The sequence below is a fragment of the Trachypithecus francoisi genome, unplaced genomic scaffold, assembly GCF_009764315.1.
Source record: "Trachypithecus francoisi isolate TF-2019V2 unplaced genomic scaffold, Tfra_2.0 Lachesis_group3, whole genome shotgun sequence".
NCBI lineage: Eukaryota > Metazoa > Chordata > Mammalia > Primates > Cercopithecidae > Trachypithecus > Trachypithecus francoisi.
The window spans coordinates 42160246-42178699 of NW_022681468.1; the positions used below are offsets into that span (position 1 = coordinate 42160246).

Sequence of the window (18454 nt, forward strand, 5' to 3'; positions counted from 1 at the left end):
AGTTTTCTCTCCTTTTAAGTTTTTTGGAAGAGTTTGAGAAAGATTGAATTAGTAAGCAGTGAAAGTATAAGGTTTTGGGCTTTTCTTTGATGGGAGAATTTTTGTTAGTGATTAATCTCCTTATTTGTTATTTGTCTATTCAGATTTTCTTTTTCTTCATGATTTAGTCTTGGTAGGCTCTATGTGTGTAGGAAATTGTTTATTTCTTCAAGATTAGCCAGTTTGTTGCATTTTAATTGTTCATAATAGTATCTTATGATCTTTGTATTTCTGTGGTATCAGTTGTAATGTCTCCTCTTTGATTTCTGATTTGTTTTTTAGTCTTCTCCCTCTTTTCTTAGTATAGCTAAAGGTTTGTCAATTTTGTTTATCTTTTCAAAAAACCAACTTGTAGTTTCACTGACCTTTTAAAATTGCTTTTCTAGTCTCTATTTCATTTATTTCTGCTCAAATCTTTATTATTTCCTTCCTTCCACTAACTTTGGACTTAGTTTGTTCTTTTTCTAGTTCACTGAGATATAACATTAGTTTGATTATTTGGTGGGTTCTTTTCTCATGTAGGCCCTTGTTGCTATAAAATTCCCTCTTAAAACTATTTTTCTTGCATCCCTTAAGTTTTGGTATGTTGTGGTTCCGTTTTCGTTTGTCTCAGGATATATATATATATATATTTTTGAGATGGAGTCTCACTCTGTTGCCTAGGCTGGAGTACAGTGGCATGATCTCGGTTCACTGCAACCTCTACCTCCCGGGTTCAAGTGATTCTCCTGCCGCAGCCTCCTGAGTAGTTGGGATTAGAGGTGTACATCACCACACCCAGCTAATTTTTGTGTTTTTCGTAGAGACAGGGTTTTACCATATTGGACAGGCTCGTCTTGAACTCCTGACCTCGTGATCTGCCTGCCTCAGCCCCCCAAAGTGTTGGGATTACAGGCATGAGCCACTGTGCCTGGCCTGTCTCAAGATATTTTTAAATTTCCCTTTCAAATTTCTTCCTTGACCCATTGGTTCCTTAGGAGTATATTGTTCAATTTCCACATATTTGTAAATTTTCTAAAATTCTTCATATTATTAATTTGTAGCATTATAATACTGTGGTCAGAAAAGATACGTTATATGATTTTAATTTTCTTAAATTTGTTAAGACCTACTTTGTGGCCTAAGAGGTGATCTATCCTGCAGAACATTCTGTGTTGAGAACTTCAACTTTCTGTACTTTAGAAGAATATGTATTTTATTGTCTTTGGGTGGAATGTTTATATATGTATCTGTCAGGTCCATTTGGTTTAAAGTGTAGTTCCAGTACAATGTCTCATTATTGATTTTCTGTCGGGATGATTATATTGAAACTCCTGTATGCAGAGTAGGCATATAATTTATAATCCTGAGGAATACGTGATTCATATGAAAAGACAAGGTTAGCATATATGGAATATTTAGAAAGGCATTACTTAATAAATTTTATGATATCAATTGTATAAAAAGAGAACCCCGCAAAAATGTATTAGTTCATTTGCTTATTCATATAATCAACCATTAAATTAGCATTTAATATGTGTCAGGCACTGTGCTAGGCAATGAGAGATCAAATGTGAGCAAAAACCTACATGGGCTCTATCCCTATAGAGCTTATAATCCAACAGGCAGATATACATTAATTTTTTTTTTTAAATTTTGAGACGTAGTTTTGCTCTGTTGTCCAGGCTGGAGTGCAGTGGCATGATCTTGGCTCATTGTAACCTCCGCCTTCTGTGTTCCAGCTATTCTCCTGCCTCAGCCTCCCGGGTAGCTGGGACTACAGGAGTGCGCCGTTATGCCCAGTTAATTTTGTATTTTTAGTAGAGATGGGGTGTCACCATGTTGGCCAGACTGATCTCAATCTCCTGACCTCATGATCCACCTGCCTCAGCCTCCCAAAGTGCTGGTATTACAGATGTGAGTCACCGCGCCCTGCCAGATATACATTAATTAAGTCAAGACACAAATAGGTATAAAACTGCCATTGTGATAATGGCTGTGAGGGAGAGGTGCATCATGTCAAAAAATTATATAACAGGGATATGACCTCATCAGAGGTCAGGGAAAGATTCCCTGAGGTCTTGTCAATTGAATTAAGATCTAAATAAATGTAGGTGACAAGGTGAGGAGGGAAAAGGAATGGTATTTAGGCAGAGACGATGGCAAGTAAAAAGTCCTTATGGTGGGAGAGAACTTGGCTTTTACAAGAATACAAGAAAAGTCAATGAGGCTGTTGTAGGCCAGTATTGTAGGCAAGGGTCAGAGTGATGAGAACTAAGGTCAGGCAGACTTTGAAGTCATTGTGGGCCATGGAAAGGATTTGGGTGTTCTGAGAGCCAAAAGAAGGATGTTAAAGGAGGGAGGAAACACGATACAATTTTAATTAAAAAAAAATCTTGTTTGGCTTCAGTATAAAAAAATCCACTGAGGGAATCCTACAGAGGTTCTGAGTAAATCAGTTAGACAGTTACCTGAGTAGTCTGTGTGAGAGATGATAGAAAGTTAGAGTTGGGTGATGATCATGGAGGTGAAGAGAACTAGAGAGATTTGAAAGAGCTTTAGGAGATAAAAGTAATGCGATTGGTAATGAATTAGATATGAGGGTAATGGGATAAATGTTGATTGATGGCTCCCAGATTACTGGCTGATAAGGTTGTATGGATAGTGGCCCCATTCTCTAAGACAGGAAACAGTGGGAAAGCACCTAATTTGAAGGATCAAAAAGTCATGATCATGTTATACTGAAGCATATTTAAGATAACTAAGAAGAGAGGTCAAGTTTGGGTATCAAGATCGAGAGTTTATAGAAGAGGTTTGGTTTGGAGATATTCAATCATGAGTTACTGAATCTATGGACATAGGTAAGTGTATAAGAGTAAAGAAAGGAGAGGACTTAGGCACTAATGTATACTTATTGGTAAAGAATTGTGAGCCTGCAAAAAAAAATAGAGGCATGTTCAGAGAAACAAGTGAATGTTGTTCTGTGAAAACCAAGCATTGAGAGACTTTTAAGAGGGGAATGGTTACCATTGCTTCTGAATTGTTATGAAATGAGTGAAAAGTGCCCTGTGGGCTTGGCGATAGGGAGAGGTTATTGGTGACTTGGCTGTCTTGGTGGAGTGGTGAGGGAAGAAGCTAAATAGGAGTGAGTTCAGTGAACAGGAGCTGAGGAGATGGAGCCAGTGAGAACAGACAACTTGTATGGAAAGTTTGTCCTGTGAATGGTTGGAGACAGATATGGTGGCTGCCAGAGGAGATGTAGACTGAGTGGTATTCAGTGAACGTGGCATAGAAAACGTAGAGTTGAGATGATTCTGAAATGTTTTGATGGGCAAAGAGATGTTGGAAACGTATTTTAATTGAATAGTGGGCAGCATGAATGAGCAGATTTTCGGAACATAATGAAGAGATTGACCTAACTCCAGTAGTATAGACTTCAGGAATAATGGGAAACATGTTTGTACAGGTAGGGAAGGTGAGGCTGAATTTCAGAGGGCTTTGTTAACCTTGGAAAGGATTTGAGATTTGATTATATAAACAATTGGGATTGTTGATCTGGATGAAGAATGATAGGATATAGGAAGGGTTTCAGGGAGACAATTTAGCATTCACCTAAACACCAGACTGAACATTGGGATGAATTAAGGCAGGGATACCATGTAGCTGTATGGCCTGCCACAGTTATCTAGTCATGAAGTGGACAGCTTATGGATTAGAGAGGGTAAACTGACTTGGGCTAAGGGGAGAAAGAAAACAATATTTGATGGTCATATTAAAAATATTTATAGTTGATACTATAAATAAAAGAAAAAAAATAGAGGAATTTATGCTTTCTGAAGTACCTTTGCAGAAATTAGTTCATTTTGATCTCTAACTGCCCTAGGTACCACAGAAATGTAGTATTACCATCCTCATAACTAAGGTTAAGCTCAAGTATCATTGTTTTCCTAAAACTTCTGATTCTCTGGTCAGATGGAATTATCCATTGTCCTCTTTGTGTGTTTTTAAATTTTTTATGCAGCAAAATGCACAGATCTTAACTGTACAGTTGAATGAATTTTGACAATTGTATACACCTGTGTAACATATACCTCTATCAAGATAGAGAACAATTACATTTACCAGAAAGTTCTTTTTCTCTTTTCTGTCACTTCTTCCACCATTCCCTTTAGAAATCATTGTTCTGGTCCCTAGCATCATATAATATTAGTTTTTCCTATATTTAAGCTTCATATTAATGAAATCAAACAGTATACCTACTTTAGTGGCTTGTTTCTTTTATAATGTTTTTGAGGTCATATTGTTGCATGTATCAGAAGTTTGTTCCATTTTAGAGCTGAGTAGTATTCCTTGTGTAAATATGGCACAATTTCTAATCTATCCTCTTCTTAATAGACATTTGCATTGCTTCCAATTTTTGGCTACTATGAATAAACCTGATGTGAACATTTTCCTACAAGTCTTTTTGTAAACATATGTTTTCATTTCACTTGCATAAATACTTTGAAGTGAAATTTCTGGGTCATAGATACACATTTAACTTTACAAGAAACTGTTTTCCAAAGTGATCATACCATTTTTCATTATTGCTAGCATTTTATAAAGAGCACCAGTTGTTCTTGATTCTCATCAACAATGTTGTATTGTTAGTCTTTAAAACTACTCTAGTAATTGAGCAGCAGTATATCATAGTGCTTTCAGTTCGTGTTTCCTGATGCCTGTTGATTGTAAGCATCTTATTCTTGTGCTCATTGGCTGTTGTTTATCTTTTTGGTGTGTGAAATGTCTGTTTAAGTTACTTGCTCATTTTGATACCTGGGTTGTTTGTTCTTTTGTAGGAATATTTTGTATTTTCTGGATTAGAGTTCTTTCTCAGATATCTGTAACATAAATATTTTCTCCCAGGCTGTAGGTTTCCACTTCATTTTCTTGAGAATGCCCTTGAATGAGTAGTTGACAGTAACGTTGATGATGCCTAATGTATCAACATTTTCTTTTACGGTGATTGCTGTATGAGGCTTATATAAGAAATTTTGTCTTCCTCATGATTGCAAAGATTTCCTTCTATGTTTTCTTCTAGAAGGCTTATAATTTTCCCTTTTATATTTAGATCTATGACCCACTTCAAATTATTTTTGTGTGTGAGGTGGGGGTCATGTTTCAATTTTTGCTCATATGGATATCCAGTTGTTTCAATAAAATTCGTTGAAAAAGACTTTACCTATTCAGTTGTCTTGGCATCTTTGCAAAAAAACCATTGATGTTGTATGTGAGGGCCTATTTCATTTTGTTTTATTGGTCTATTTGTCTGTCCTTACTCCATTTCCATATCATCTTAATTACTATAGTTGTACATTTCTCTAACTTTGTTCTAGTTTTTCATATTTTATTTATAACTACTTTAATTTGCATTTTCACAAACTTTTATAATTTCTCAATTTCTTCAAAAAAGTCTGTTGTCATTTTCATTGTGATTGTATTGAATCTATAGATCAATTTGCAGAAGATAGAACACTTTTTGATGTGGAACAAAAGAGCAAGAAACGTATTCCTACTGTAGCTTGTTTATATTTATCTCTCTTGCGGTTTACTGAGTTGCTAGTTTTCATTTTATTTGGAAAAATTTTATCTATCATATTGTCTGATAACATGTGTGCCCTCTTTTGTTTTTTTTTTGTTGACTCAACTACATATATTTTAGATTGCTTGATATTGTCCCACAGAACATCTCTTCAGTCTTTTTCTCTTTTACTTCAATTTGCAATAGCTTGTATCAATGTGTTTTCAAATTGTTTTCTTTCTTAGTGTCTAATCTGCTGTTAAACCAATCCAACAAATTATTAATTTCAGAGATTGCATTATTTCTACCTATTGACTTCTCTTTCTACTGCCTACTTTTTTCCATAGTGATTGTAGAGTTTTCCATTTCTTGCCTGTCTAATAATTTTTTATTGTTTCTGGGACATTATATCAATTCATTGTAGAGATTTGGGATTTCATTATTTTCCTCTGAGGAGAGTTACTTTTTTTTTTAATCAGGCAGTTAAATTACTGATGGATCACCTTGGTCATGAAGAGACTTGATTTTAAGATTATTTTTTGTGTTTTGGTCTACTTTCTACATTTTTTATTTTAGTCCCAGGTCACATCTATTCATCCTATGACTTGTTTCTTACTCCTAATGCGTGGCCTCCTGTGTTAAGATGGAAGGCTTGAGGTGTTTTTCAAGCTTCTCTAGCTTGATGGGACTTGAACTCTGAAATTCATCTGCTAGCTTTGGGGAGCTGGTGAAATTTCTATCCATCTCTTTAGCCCTTTACCATTGCTGTCTGCTGGATTCCTTATTGTCTCACCCTATGCCTACCCAGTTTAGGCCACAAGAAGGATTTGAGGTATATTATGCAGAGGTTTATCACTCCATCAATTAAAAGATTTCCCCAACTCCAAGTTGCTCTGCCAGCCCCAAATTGTGACCTTTGACTCCTTACACTTGTAAGACACTTCTGCTTGAGCTCTTTCACACTGTGAACTTTCCAAACTGGCAAGTGCTCTCAGGGGAATAGACAGTTAAATGACTATCTCAGCTAGTATAGCCTCTCTTTTTCAAGGGTTTATTTTTTCCAGTTTCTGCCTACTTTCGGTTGTTTCCTAGTGGCTTCAAACAGATTTTGTCTTTCATGTTTTGTCCCATGCTTCTTTATTTAGTATCTATTCTGGCAGTTGTATTTTGTTGTTATGTATTTGTTTTCAGCAAATACTTTTATTGAGAGCAAAGGGTATGTTTTACTAATCTTTATTTTATCCCACTGTTTGACCCAGAGCAGTGACTTTTATACAGCAGCTACTTAGTAAATGTTGAATTGCATCATTATTTTTATGAAGACCAAGTATGAATGAGGATTTAAAGTCTTCTACTAAAAAGTTGTTATATTTTTATTATACTACTGAGTATGAGTTCAAAAGAAATTTTCTTAGGTAAAATTTTGAAGCATAGTATTGCTTTAAATGTTTTTACTTTAAAATTATTTATATTAAAAATAAGTGTTCATTTATATATTTTAATATTATTTTAACTTTAATTCCTTTTAATGTTGACATATAACATGTGGTTTACAAAACTGCTAAAGTTTCTGCCTAATATGATTGGATTTTCAGTCATTTTATATTAATTTATACAAAAGCAAACCTACTTTTCTGTGTAAAATAAAACAAAGATATCTCTGTTATTTAGAATACTGGTAGTTTCTAAATTATCTGTATTATGTGGTTGAAAATATCTTTGAATAATTTTAGTTTAAAGGAAGACTTTTAAATTCTATTTTAAATTAGACTTTTCAAGATCAGTCTAATGGACAAAAAATTTGTTCCATCATGTCAGCAATATATTAATATAATTTTTGAAGGAGTCATCCAGTTTTCTTTTATTATCAACTTCAGTATTCTCAATTTGTAGGGAAGTGACTGTAGCCCTAATCTTAATAAATTAACCAATTTTTAGCTGTAATTTATAGTCATGAACATTATTTAATACTAACTATACTTTTATTTCATAGCTTAGGGTATACTTTAATGCAAAGAAATATTATAAACTGGTTTCTTTTAAATGGAATTTTTAGTTTGTATAAAAATTCAGTATTTATTGCAGGTCTTATATGATGATCATGCAAAGCTGGTTATGTCAATTTCAAGAACAGATTATATTATTTGCACAATTACAAACCATAGTTTTATGTGTCCATCTTTATGAGTTTGCCTTTTTGATTACTTGAAATAAGTGAATTGTTGAATGAAGCTAAATTACCTCCTTTTTTCTCCTTTCTTCTTCAGAATCAAGTTTCTTACTGGGAAATGCCCAGATTGTGGATTGGCCTGTAGTTTATAGTAATGACGGTTTTTGTAAACTCTCTGGATATCATCGAGCTGACGTCATGCAGAAAAGCAGCACCTGCAGGTAACAGAATAGCTAAGTAATCTTTTCTGAAATTTAACACAAATCTGAATGTAATTAAAAGGCTTAAGCTTACTTGGACTCCCATATACAAACTATAGAGTTAAAAATTATATTAGAATATTAGGGAGACTAAATCATCAATGGAAACATACAGCTTAAGAACCATTGGTGAGAACTTTTGCAAAAATGAAGATTTTTGTATATCTGTGAGTTAATCAATTCATTCAATAAATATTTTTTGATCACCTACCATGAACCAGGAATAGTCTAGATGCTGAATTACCACAGGAATGTCTTGTATCAGGGAACAACTTGTGGCATGTGATCTACAGCATCTCTGGAGCAACTAAATTGTCTTGAACAAAACAGAGTAAACACCACCTGGCCAAGTTAAACATGGTCCATGAGAATGTAAAGAACATAAAATAAAGCTCTTACATCCTGTGTAAGCCACATGTACTTGGTAATGGTACATTGTTTGACTCATGTACAGTAGAATCTGACATTTATATAATTATAATGGTTCTTTTAAAAAATATGCCATTTCTGTGAGCTTAAAGAGAATATTAAGAAAAAAGGGGATCAGAAAAAAGAAAAGGAAACTGTATATAAGGAACTAATTTAGAACCCAAAACTTTTCACAATATTTCAGTAAGGCCAGATGGGATGTTTTTTCCATGAGTTAATTTTTCTTTAAAGCTCTCATTTAACTAAGCACTGAACCAAGTTATTTTAGAACTACAAGGGATCTGATTTTTTTTTTCTAGGCCAAATCCTCTGTTTTTCAGATGAGAAAACTGAGGTAGAGCCATGTTAAGAGACTTGCCTAGAGAAATAGTGATTTATTTTTTCTACCCATTTATGCTGAGAAGCATGATATATATATATGTGTGTGAGTATATATATATGTGTAATAGTTATATACATATACAGTTGACCCTGGAACAACACTAGTTTGAACAGTGTGGGTCCTTATAGGTTAATTTTTTCAACCAAATGTGATCAGAAATGTAGTATTAGAGAAATACAGATCAAAAATACAATATTCAAGGGGATGTGAAACCCTTGTGTACAGAGGGCTGACTTTTTATATATGTGGGTTCCGCAGGGCTAACTGCAGGACTTAAGTGTGCATGGATTTTGATATATGCAGTGATCCTGGAACCAATTCCCTGTGTATGACTTTCTCTCTCTCTATGTATATAACTGTATATTTATCTGTGAATTAATCAATTTGTTCAATAAATATTTTTTGATCACCTACCATCTACCATAAGCCAAGAATAGTCTATGTGCTGAGTAATCAGAGGAACATGTATATCTGTATATATACATAAACACAGAGAGAGAAAGGGAGAGAGAGAGAGTCATCCTTGGTATACAGAAGGGATTGGTTGATGACTCTCTCTTTCCCTCTCTAGATATCCTTCATCATCATGAAAGATAGATATTTTATATTATACCATTGAGTTTAAACCTGACTGCACATAGCAATCACTTAAATAGGTTTTGTGAAACAGATTCTTACCCCGCTTAAACCTACTGAATTAGAATCAGTAGGTGATTCTGAAGTGGGTGGGTCAAGCAGGGAGTCAGTATTTTTAACCAACAGCTTAGATGATTCTGGTGCTTATCCAGGCTTGAGAAATAATCTGCTCAAACATTCTGTTCCTTAATCTATGCTCCTCTAGCCACCCTCATTTTTGCCTCTACTAAAGGCATTCTCATATTCAGTCTTCATTCCCAGGTGTGGAAATTGGTAAATGGGAGTGATGAAAATCTGTGGCTTCTGGTTGAGAGGGTCCCTTTGCTAGCACTGATATCATTGGTCTGTATTAAGAATTGCTCCTCTCCTATCCCCCAGAAGGCAGTTTAAGTTAGAAAAAGCTGAGTTTCATGGTAGACCTTATCCTGTGGAACAGGTCCCTAGAGAGTACCAGGAAACACAGATATACTCACACTCCCATTTCTTATTTTTGGACTGCTGACATCCCGTCTTCATGCCGGGTTTGTCTCAGATCTGATCTTCTACCTGAAGGTATTTATGATTCCCTAAACAAGACAGGTTTTTCCCTTCTCTGATTCCTCATAGTTTCTTTTGTATATTTCTGTTGGCATCATCATTTGCCCTTAAAGTAACTTGCCTTATCCCTTGGGTTTTTATCCTTATTGCTTTATTGCTTTTGTTGCCATTTTTGAGAAGTACTGCTCTTCATATCTGGATCTATTTTAAGTCCTGCTCTCATCCCTTCTTGTGTCCCATGTATCTGCCCTATCCCTGGCCTATTTTCTTTGCCAAGTACAATTTTTCCTACAAAGGATTCATGAAGAAAATAAGTGCTGGTATGTTATATTAGCTCTTTGCTCCTATGAAAGAGCTGCCTTTCTTCTCCTAACACAAGTACCACAAGTACCAGATTATAAGTGCCTTAAAAGTAGAGACTCCATCTTGCTCACTTTTCTATGTACAACAGGACACAAGACGGTGTCTTATGTCAGTATTTATTGAATTAGATGGCTTGTTTTGCAATAAACCCTAACCTGGGTCTCACATGCTCTGAATAGCATACTGTTATTTCTTGTATTTCATCCTGTGTTATGACACGAGGTGGGAGAGTTTTGGATTATGCCATGTTTTTTAACTGCATAAAAAAGTATTTGAGTCTTTCCCCAAATTGTCTTTACTTATCAGAGACAGTGTTTTCAAATGATCATGTTCTTAATGTAAACAATTATTACTTACTTGCATAAAATGCCAGATATGTTTTGTTAACCTAAAAATTGCAACAAGTTTAATGCCCTCACAGAACAATGAAGGCTAGCATCTGATATATGAACAAATATCTGACCTTTATCAGTTTTTCTTGGAAGCATGATTTATTTTAATGTGCTCTTCTTTTAAACTTCCTTATTCTCTTTTAAAATTAGACTGTATCCATTTTATGTTTGCTGTAGCATTATTTAGAAGACTGAAGACCTGGAAGTAATCAAAATATCCAGTAGTAGAAGTTTATCTACATCATATGTTGCATATACTGGAAGGACAGTGACACTGGAAAAAACTAACAACATATTATCAAGTAAAAAAAGTCTAAAACAAAACAAAACAACAAACCCAAAACCACCCCCCAAGCAGTTTATAAAACAGTGTTTGCATCATGACTCACATTCTTTTACATATAGCTTTTTTCCCATTTCTTGAATAAATCCAGAAAAGCCTTTAAATGTGAGATACAAAATAACAGAGAGAGAAAAGAAGAAAATTATATGCACATTTAGAAACACAGGGTTGATGGCTAAAAGTTATTATAGTATTTGGAATTACTGACTTATAAGTGAATGTGGAGATAAGTATTTGACACTGAGAATATCCTTGTAAATAATTTTAAAAATTTTGCTTATCATAATAAGTTTTTAGACAGATGTAAGAGAATAAGAAGCTACAAAGCGGTGAGCTTCATTTTATATGGGAAAATACAACCTTTGACACTATACATCTCAGAAAAAAGAATCATTTTTGTATACAACTTGCATTAGATGAATTAAAGTCTATAGGATTAAAGTGACAACTAGGTAAAAATATTACATGCCATAGTTTTAAATGTTCAAAAGTGAATTGTTTTATGGTAAAATAGAAAACACATTAATTTGTATTGTTATAATATGAAGAGGCTATTAATTCTTTCTTCTGTTTTCTTATCTTTTTTCTTCTTTGTCCTTCTCAACCCCTCCCATGCTAGACCAGACACACAGAATCAAATTGAACATAGTCCTCAGTTTGTCACAATATTATCATTTTGCTCTCTCTAAGCAAAGCCTCTCTTTATTTTATTTCATTTTTTTCCTTTTATTTCTTTTCCCTTTCATCCCATTTCACTTCTTCCTTTTAAGATTATTCATTCGAGAGTGTGTTTATTATATACCTTTCTATGTGTCTTCTGCTTGTTTATTAAATATGTGTATTCTGGAAATGATATTGCTTTGCATATGTTGGTTTTTAAGATCTATTTAATTCCTACCACACTGTAGTATTTATGGTTTCTTACTCTTTTCATTCACCGTTATGTTTTTAGACTTCTTTGTGTCCTCATATGATGATCTATTCATCATGTCTGATTGTTGTCTAATGTTCTAGTGTCTTCACAGCCTTCGTTCTATTTACACATTCTATTAGTCCTGGAATCTAACTTTGACACTTTGCTACCTCAAACAATTTGGAAATAAGCATCCTCCTACACATCCTCTTGTGGCCCTGTGTGAGAAGTTTTCTATCTCTATCCCCAGAAATGGGATAGCTGGATAATAGAATATATGCAGAGTTTGTAAATTAACTGCTGTGAAATTGTTGCCCAGAGTAACCTTCTGTTTCCATTCTCAGCAGCCATTAGTGAGGGTTCTAGTTTTCCTACATCTTTGCTATGTCATAATAGTACTGAAATTCCTATTTGAAAATATCTGATGTGTGTTAGGTATTGTCTCATTTTTGTTTTAGCTAAAATTATGACACTATAACACTTTTGGATACCTAGGAATTTCAAACGTTGTCCATTTTACTGTGGACATTGCATTTTCCACGCCTTTGGACTGTTTTCCTGTTTACTGGAGGACATGAAAAGTATTGCATGTTTAAAAGAGATTATAGACTTTTGGGAGAATGACATTTAAAAGCATGTGATCTTATCTCATGACCTGTAGAAGCTCTGACATTTGGGATATGCTGTCATAGATTAGGTAGGAACCACTTTAGCATTCTACTTCTAATTAACCTGAAACGTTTAGGAGCCTATTCTGCTGTCGTTTTTTGTTTTTGCTTTGGATAGAGGGGTGAAAAGAACAATCAGATAGTTTAGGTAGGCAGGATTGAGGGGTAGATAGATGCTCTCAAATGAACTTTTTTGAAAGGCCATTTACAATCTCTTATCCAACCCCATCAAGTTAGACAATGAGTCAGAGATATTAGAAACACTTTATTGGACAGATCTCACAGCAGTTTTATGAACACAGGATTATCTCAGCAGCTACCAAGAGCACGTGACAGATGATGGATGCCAGTCAGTCTGGCTCCATTTGGCTGAGGGCTGTGCTTCTCACGATGAAACTGATGAAAAGTATTGAAGGGCAGAGGTGCCTTGGTGATATCAGTCTCCAAAGGTTAGAGATATACAGTGCTATCCCTGTTTTTCCTTAATTACATGTCGTGGATCAACCATTTATTTATTCCAGTGAAATCCTTTGAACACCATATAAATCAATGGGTTGTGAAACCTTTTTGTTATGATTCTCTGAATAAAGGAATGTCTTTGATTTATTCCAAAACTACCTCTTTCAGATTTTGAAAACTGTATTTTTTTTTATTTTTTATTTTTTGAGACAGAGTTTCTCTCTTTTTGCCCAGGCTAGAGTACAATGGTGCGATCTTGGCTCACTGCAACCTCCACCTCCTGCGTTCAGGTGATTCTCTTGCCTCAGCCTCCCAAGTCGATGGGGTTACAGGCGCCCACCACCATGCCTGGCTAATTTTGTATTTTAATGGAGATGGGGTTTCACCTGGCCAGGCTGGTCTCGAACTCCTGACCTCAGGTGATCCGCCTGCCTTGGCCTCCCAAAGTGCTGGGATTACAGGTATGAGCCACTGCGCCTGGCTGAAAACTGTATTCTTATTTGTTTTTAATTTTTCCTACTTAACTTCCCTTCTCTCAGGCTTTCTCTTGGCAGATCTCAGTCCACCTCCCATTAACATTTATGATTCTATGGTTGTGGCCAGTTCTGAGCTGGAGACCACATTTACCCACTGCGTTAAGGCTATCTGTGTTGCTTTTTTTTGATGAAGCATTTGCTAATCTGTGAACTACAGCCTGCAGATAATATTACCCTGTACTATGGTGACTGAATGTTTGTTGCATTTTAGTCTAGACACACTGTTGTACATTTAGCAGAGTAAGAGAAATTGGTGGAACTCATGATTAGGTTATGTTTTCTTCAGAGTTGTAAGGTTCTTTTCTCCTTTGGAAGTCTTTCAATCATTGTAGCCATTCTTACAGCTAGGTATTATAATGAGGCTTGTTTGTGAGATTTTGATAGCAGAACAAGGGATCCAAGAATAAGTAAATCCTGCTACAAGCCCAAAGCACCTGTTCTTCAAAGTTTTCTAGGTCAGATACACATGAAAGATAACTGCCAGATGCCTAGGCGAGCGGTTATGGCCTAGAACAGGCCTGAAGAAAACTTATTCCTTATTCCCAAGATGAAACCAGTCAGTTGTGTGACAAGAAAAGTGGCCAGATTATACAGGAGCAGGTTCTGAGTGAGTGAGTGCTTCAACCTCATGAGCTTGTGAAGAAAGAAGATTCACAGAACCATGCACATCTCCCTTTAAGACACAGTGATCCTGCCTTTTGGAAAGCATGGTTCCTGGAGAATCCTGGAGAAGCTAGAGAGTGAGGCTGGGATTGGGAAGGGGCCTTCTAATCCCATCCGTACATTCCAGTCATATTTCAGCCATTATGTAACATGTTACAATTTGTAACTTTATTTGCATTATCCTTTTGTCATGCTTTGAGTTATATTATTATTGTCATCATTTTACTGATGAAGAAACTATGGGTCAGAGAGGACACAAGACTTGCCCATAAATTATCCAGTTTGTAAGTGGTCCTCCAAATACAAAAGTCCTCTGTTATACCATGACTGCCCAATATTATAACAGAGATATAGATTGCTTCTGTGAATCCAATTTTGTTTGTCTTTCAATAAAGGAACAGTGCAGTAGTTCATTTATAATTACCAAGGAGGAGCTTGGCATCCTATGTAAGAGAGCAAGTGGAAGTTTTATAATTTTAAAAATATTTCCATTACTTATTCCTTGAGGATATTTAGTAGAAGATATGAAAACTATGTAAAATTATTATATATGGTTTCTAAAGCCTGTTGATTACTATTTCTATAATTTGTGACCCCTCAAATTCCATTAACCATTCAAAGACTGCATTGAGCTTCACTCATCCTGAGTCAGGCTTCAGGAACTGTGTTAAAATATTTCAACATTCACATGTGACAGAGTCAAGCAAATCAACAAATGTGCCGTACCCATAGAGAACGGGGAGTCATTGATTTATCAGTATGGCTTGGACAACTTTGGATGAAAATACTTTCAGAGATTGAATTAACCTCCAGAGCACTTGCCTTGGGAGGATAGATAGAGAGTACATTTCTGACATCCTTTATACTCTTTTCAAATACCTCTTATTATTTAACTGCTACATTTCACCCCTTCAAATACATGTTCTGTCACTGGAAATATGTGGTATAATAAATGAAAAATCCGAGTGGAACAATGCAAGAAATGAAAGATTATTTTTTAAAAACAGTATTCGGATTTTAATAATATAGGATTATTTTTCTTAAGTGCCTTTATTTTCCTAGGATAAGTGATGTTAGCATTGGAAGGACTTAACTAATGGAGGTGTATTGTGAATTTTTAATAGCTTATTTAAAAATTACTTGTTTGTCTTTTCTTCTCTTTAGAATTTTAGTTGCATCAGACCTGTGTTGCATTTTTTCTTAGTTGGTGTTATTAAACCAATCCCTCAAAGAGCTTCTTTTTAAAAATTTGAGTTGTAACTTACTTTTAAATCTTTTAGAGTTAATTTTTGATAATTTTTATCCTAGTTGCTTGCTGTATTATAAATTCTTTCTTATTGTTTCTGTTGGCCAATTGTGAATATTATGTTTCAGTTTATTGAACCATAGACACCTGTCATTTAGTAGCAGCGTGAAATGGTTTTTCTTTCTTTTAAGACTACAAACATTTACTTAGCTTATTGCCCTTATCTTGAATTTTAAAATGTTTCTGCTTTATTAAGATTCTTTAATTGAAAATAACAGTTAGTAAAAAACTGATTAAAAAAGTTCACTTGTCTATAAAACTATTATGTACAGTATTAATCTAATTTTTTTTGGGGAGAGGAGTTGCTTTATGTTCTTTAGCTGAATAATTTTAATTTAATTGTAATGCCTTCAAGAGATTTTTATAAAACTCACAAGAGCTGAAATTTCAGCTCTAAAAGGAACAGTGGCTTTTCAATGCCAGCTTGCAGGTATGCTTTGAGGTTTCCTGTGTTAGTCTAGATATAAGATATGGAATTAAGAGTCTGTCATTTTATTCTGAGATCTTTTTACTTATTTTGTTATTTTAATGACAAATAAAATTTTTCTTTTTAAATTAAATATATTAAAAATGAAGGATTCAGATTTCTTAGTGCTTGAACAATCTGCCTTATCTACTTTCATTTCTTAGTTTCTAGAATTCTAGTTGCTTAGGTTGGTGTTATAGAAGGTGGGCTTGAGTTATCGTGTAATTTCCAGTTGTAATGTGGTGCTACTATTGGGTCCTGTGTGTCATTACTGAATCTTGCTGATAAACTATGCCTTTTAGGTTGTAAATTTTATTGATTGATAATTTCAGGTGCAGATTTTCCATGAAGATAATGAATCTGAACCTTCAGGGGCCCTCATTTGAGTGCATGTCTTTCGAGGCTGTGTTCTTAATCTTGCTTTATAATTTTGTATTCTTTTTCTTAAGGAGGGCTCCACAAATTGTATAAGCTTCAGCCTCCACCACACTTTGGATCTGCCTCTGGTCAATATGTGAACTCTTTGAAAACGGAAAGAAAAGCAATAACAAAGATAAATATTTGATCTTTCAAAATCTTAGTTAAGGTATTCAGTAATGCCACATTTTCTTTCCTGGTGGAAGAAATGGTCTGGACAGTCATACCGATCAGCAGAACTGTGGATCTAAAACCAGATGTACAACTGATGATTTTGAAAGCATTGAGAATGGAGTTTTAGAGGCATGTAGTTATTGAGTGAGTTCTGTTATTTAGATAATCAGACTTTTGCCAAGGTTCTCTTAGAAAAATAGAGAATGTCAAACATTGGAAAGTTTTTGTGGAATATAGACATTCATTCCTTAATCTGTATTTTGTATGTTCCTCTAACAACTGTAATAATGTATGATTTTTTCAAGATGCCAGCTTTACTTCCCTCCCGCTAGCCACACTTGTACCTGTCTTAAGGAAATCTCCTGAAATGATGAGAATGTCAATGCATTATATGTATAATATGCAATCCTCACTTTATTATGATAGTATGGAAGCATAACAAGGTATATGCAAGCTGAAACCACATAATAACGCTCTTAATACTCAATAAAAATTATGATTGTTTTAGCATCTTTAAAAATGTTTGTCAAAACATTAAAATTTCTCTTATTGTTGGTTATCAATGAAGGGAGCTGAATATAATGGTAAAACTCATATTTATGTAGTATACTGTGATTTTGAACATTAGAAACATTGAGAATGGGGGAAGTGTTTTATTTATTCTTTAAAAACTTATCACAAGTCATTTGAACAATATTTGCCTTTTCAGAATATAACTTTCTGTATAAAGGCAACATCTTTTCTATCTCCTCAAAAATTGTCACCCTCCTTTCTAAGTTAGAATTAATTTCAAATATTTTATTCTTCCACTTTTACTATTGTGAGCAATGTACTAGAGCTCCTTTAATGAGGAGCTTTTGTTTGTTTCTTTGTTTTTGAACTGGTGTCACCTCCTCTGGGAAACCTTCATCCTTTTTGTTACAACCACTTTCCTTATTTATATTGATGAGTTCACCTTCACTAAGTCCTTTTGGCTGCATAGCTAGAATCTCCCAAATGGCAGCAGTATCGACATTTCCACGGTCACCTATTTCTCTTATAACTTCTTTTATGTTCAATTTGAATTCCACTTCCAACATTATTATTTGTCATTTCTTTGGTGGACTTTAATTTTTGTTGGCTACTTACTGCTTTTGATTATCCATTTTTGTAAAATGTCACGTAGGTTTATCACTGAGAGACAAGGAGGCAATATGACTACATGCTTTTCAGTCTGTGCGTGAACTGAATAACAGCTGTGCTGTTACCAATACTGACATACTTTCAAAGAAGTGATGTGATCAGTGACTAGTTGTGAAGGTGCATCTGTTATTTTCTAGTGGTTTGTAGACTGAAGATCAAGCAGCAAAGCTTGCGCTTTGTGCAATTACTCGGTTAACATACTGTGGTAACTGAAATTTGAACTGTGTTGTGGAACTAGTATAATTTAACTAAACCATAGTGACTGAAATCTGTGCATGCGGGAACTGTGTAAAGCAAGAACTGCCTGTCATGATTTGAATATTTTAGTTCATTGTGGAGGAGCAACATTATGTTTTGTAACCACATTTGACTATTTAATCAAAGACAACTATATGATTTTTGTAGCGTTTGAAAGGCAACACAAAAGTGAAATCGATTGTTTCTTTTTTTTCCCCTCCAGTTTTATGTATGGGGAATTGACTGATAAGAAGACCATTGAGAAAGTAAGGCAAACTTTTGACAACTACGAGTCAAACTGCTTTGAAGTTCTTCTGTACAAGAAAAACAGTAGGTATCTCAA

The 18454-nt window shown here is 34.7% G+C and overlaps 1 protein-coding gene across 2 annotated transcripts in view; it reads left to right on the plus strand.

Moving 5' to 3' along the window:
• The window catches only part of KCNH5 (potassium voltage-gated channel subfamily H member 5), a 351127-nt gene that overhangs the window by 21370 nt on the left and 311303 nt on the right, over window positions 1-18454 (plus strand). For both annotated transcript variants that reach the window (XM_033187796.1, XM_033187797.1), the window contains exons 2-3: window positions 7846-7969; window positions 18335-18441. In XM_033187796.1, coding sequence (XP_033043687.1) covers window positions 7846-7969; window positions 18335-18441 — 231 coding nt within the window. The remainder of the gene's footprint in view (window positions 1-7845; window positions 7970-18334; window positions 18442-18454) is intronic.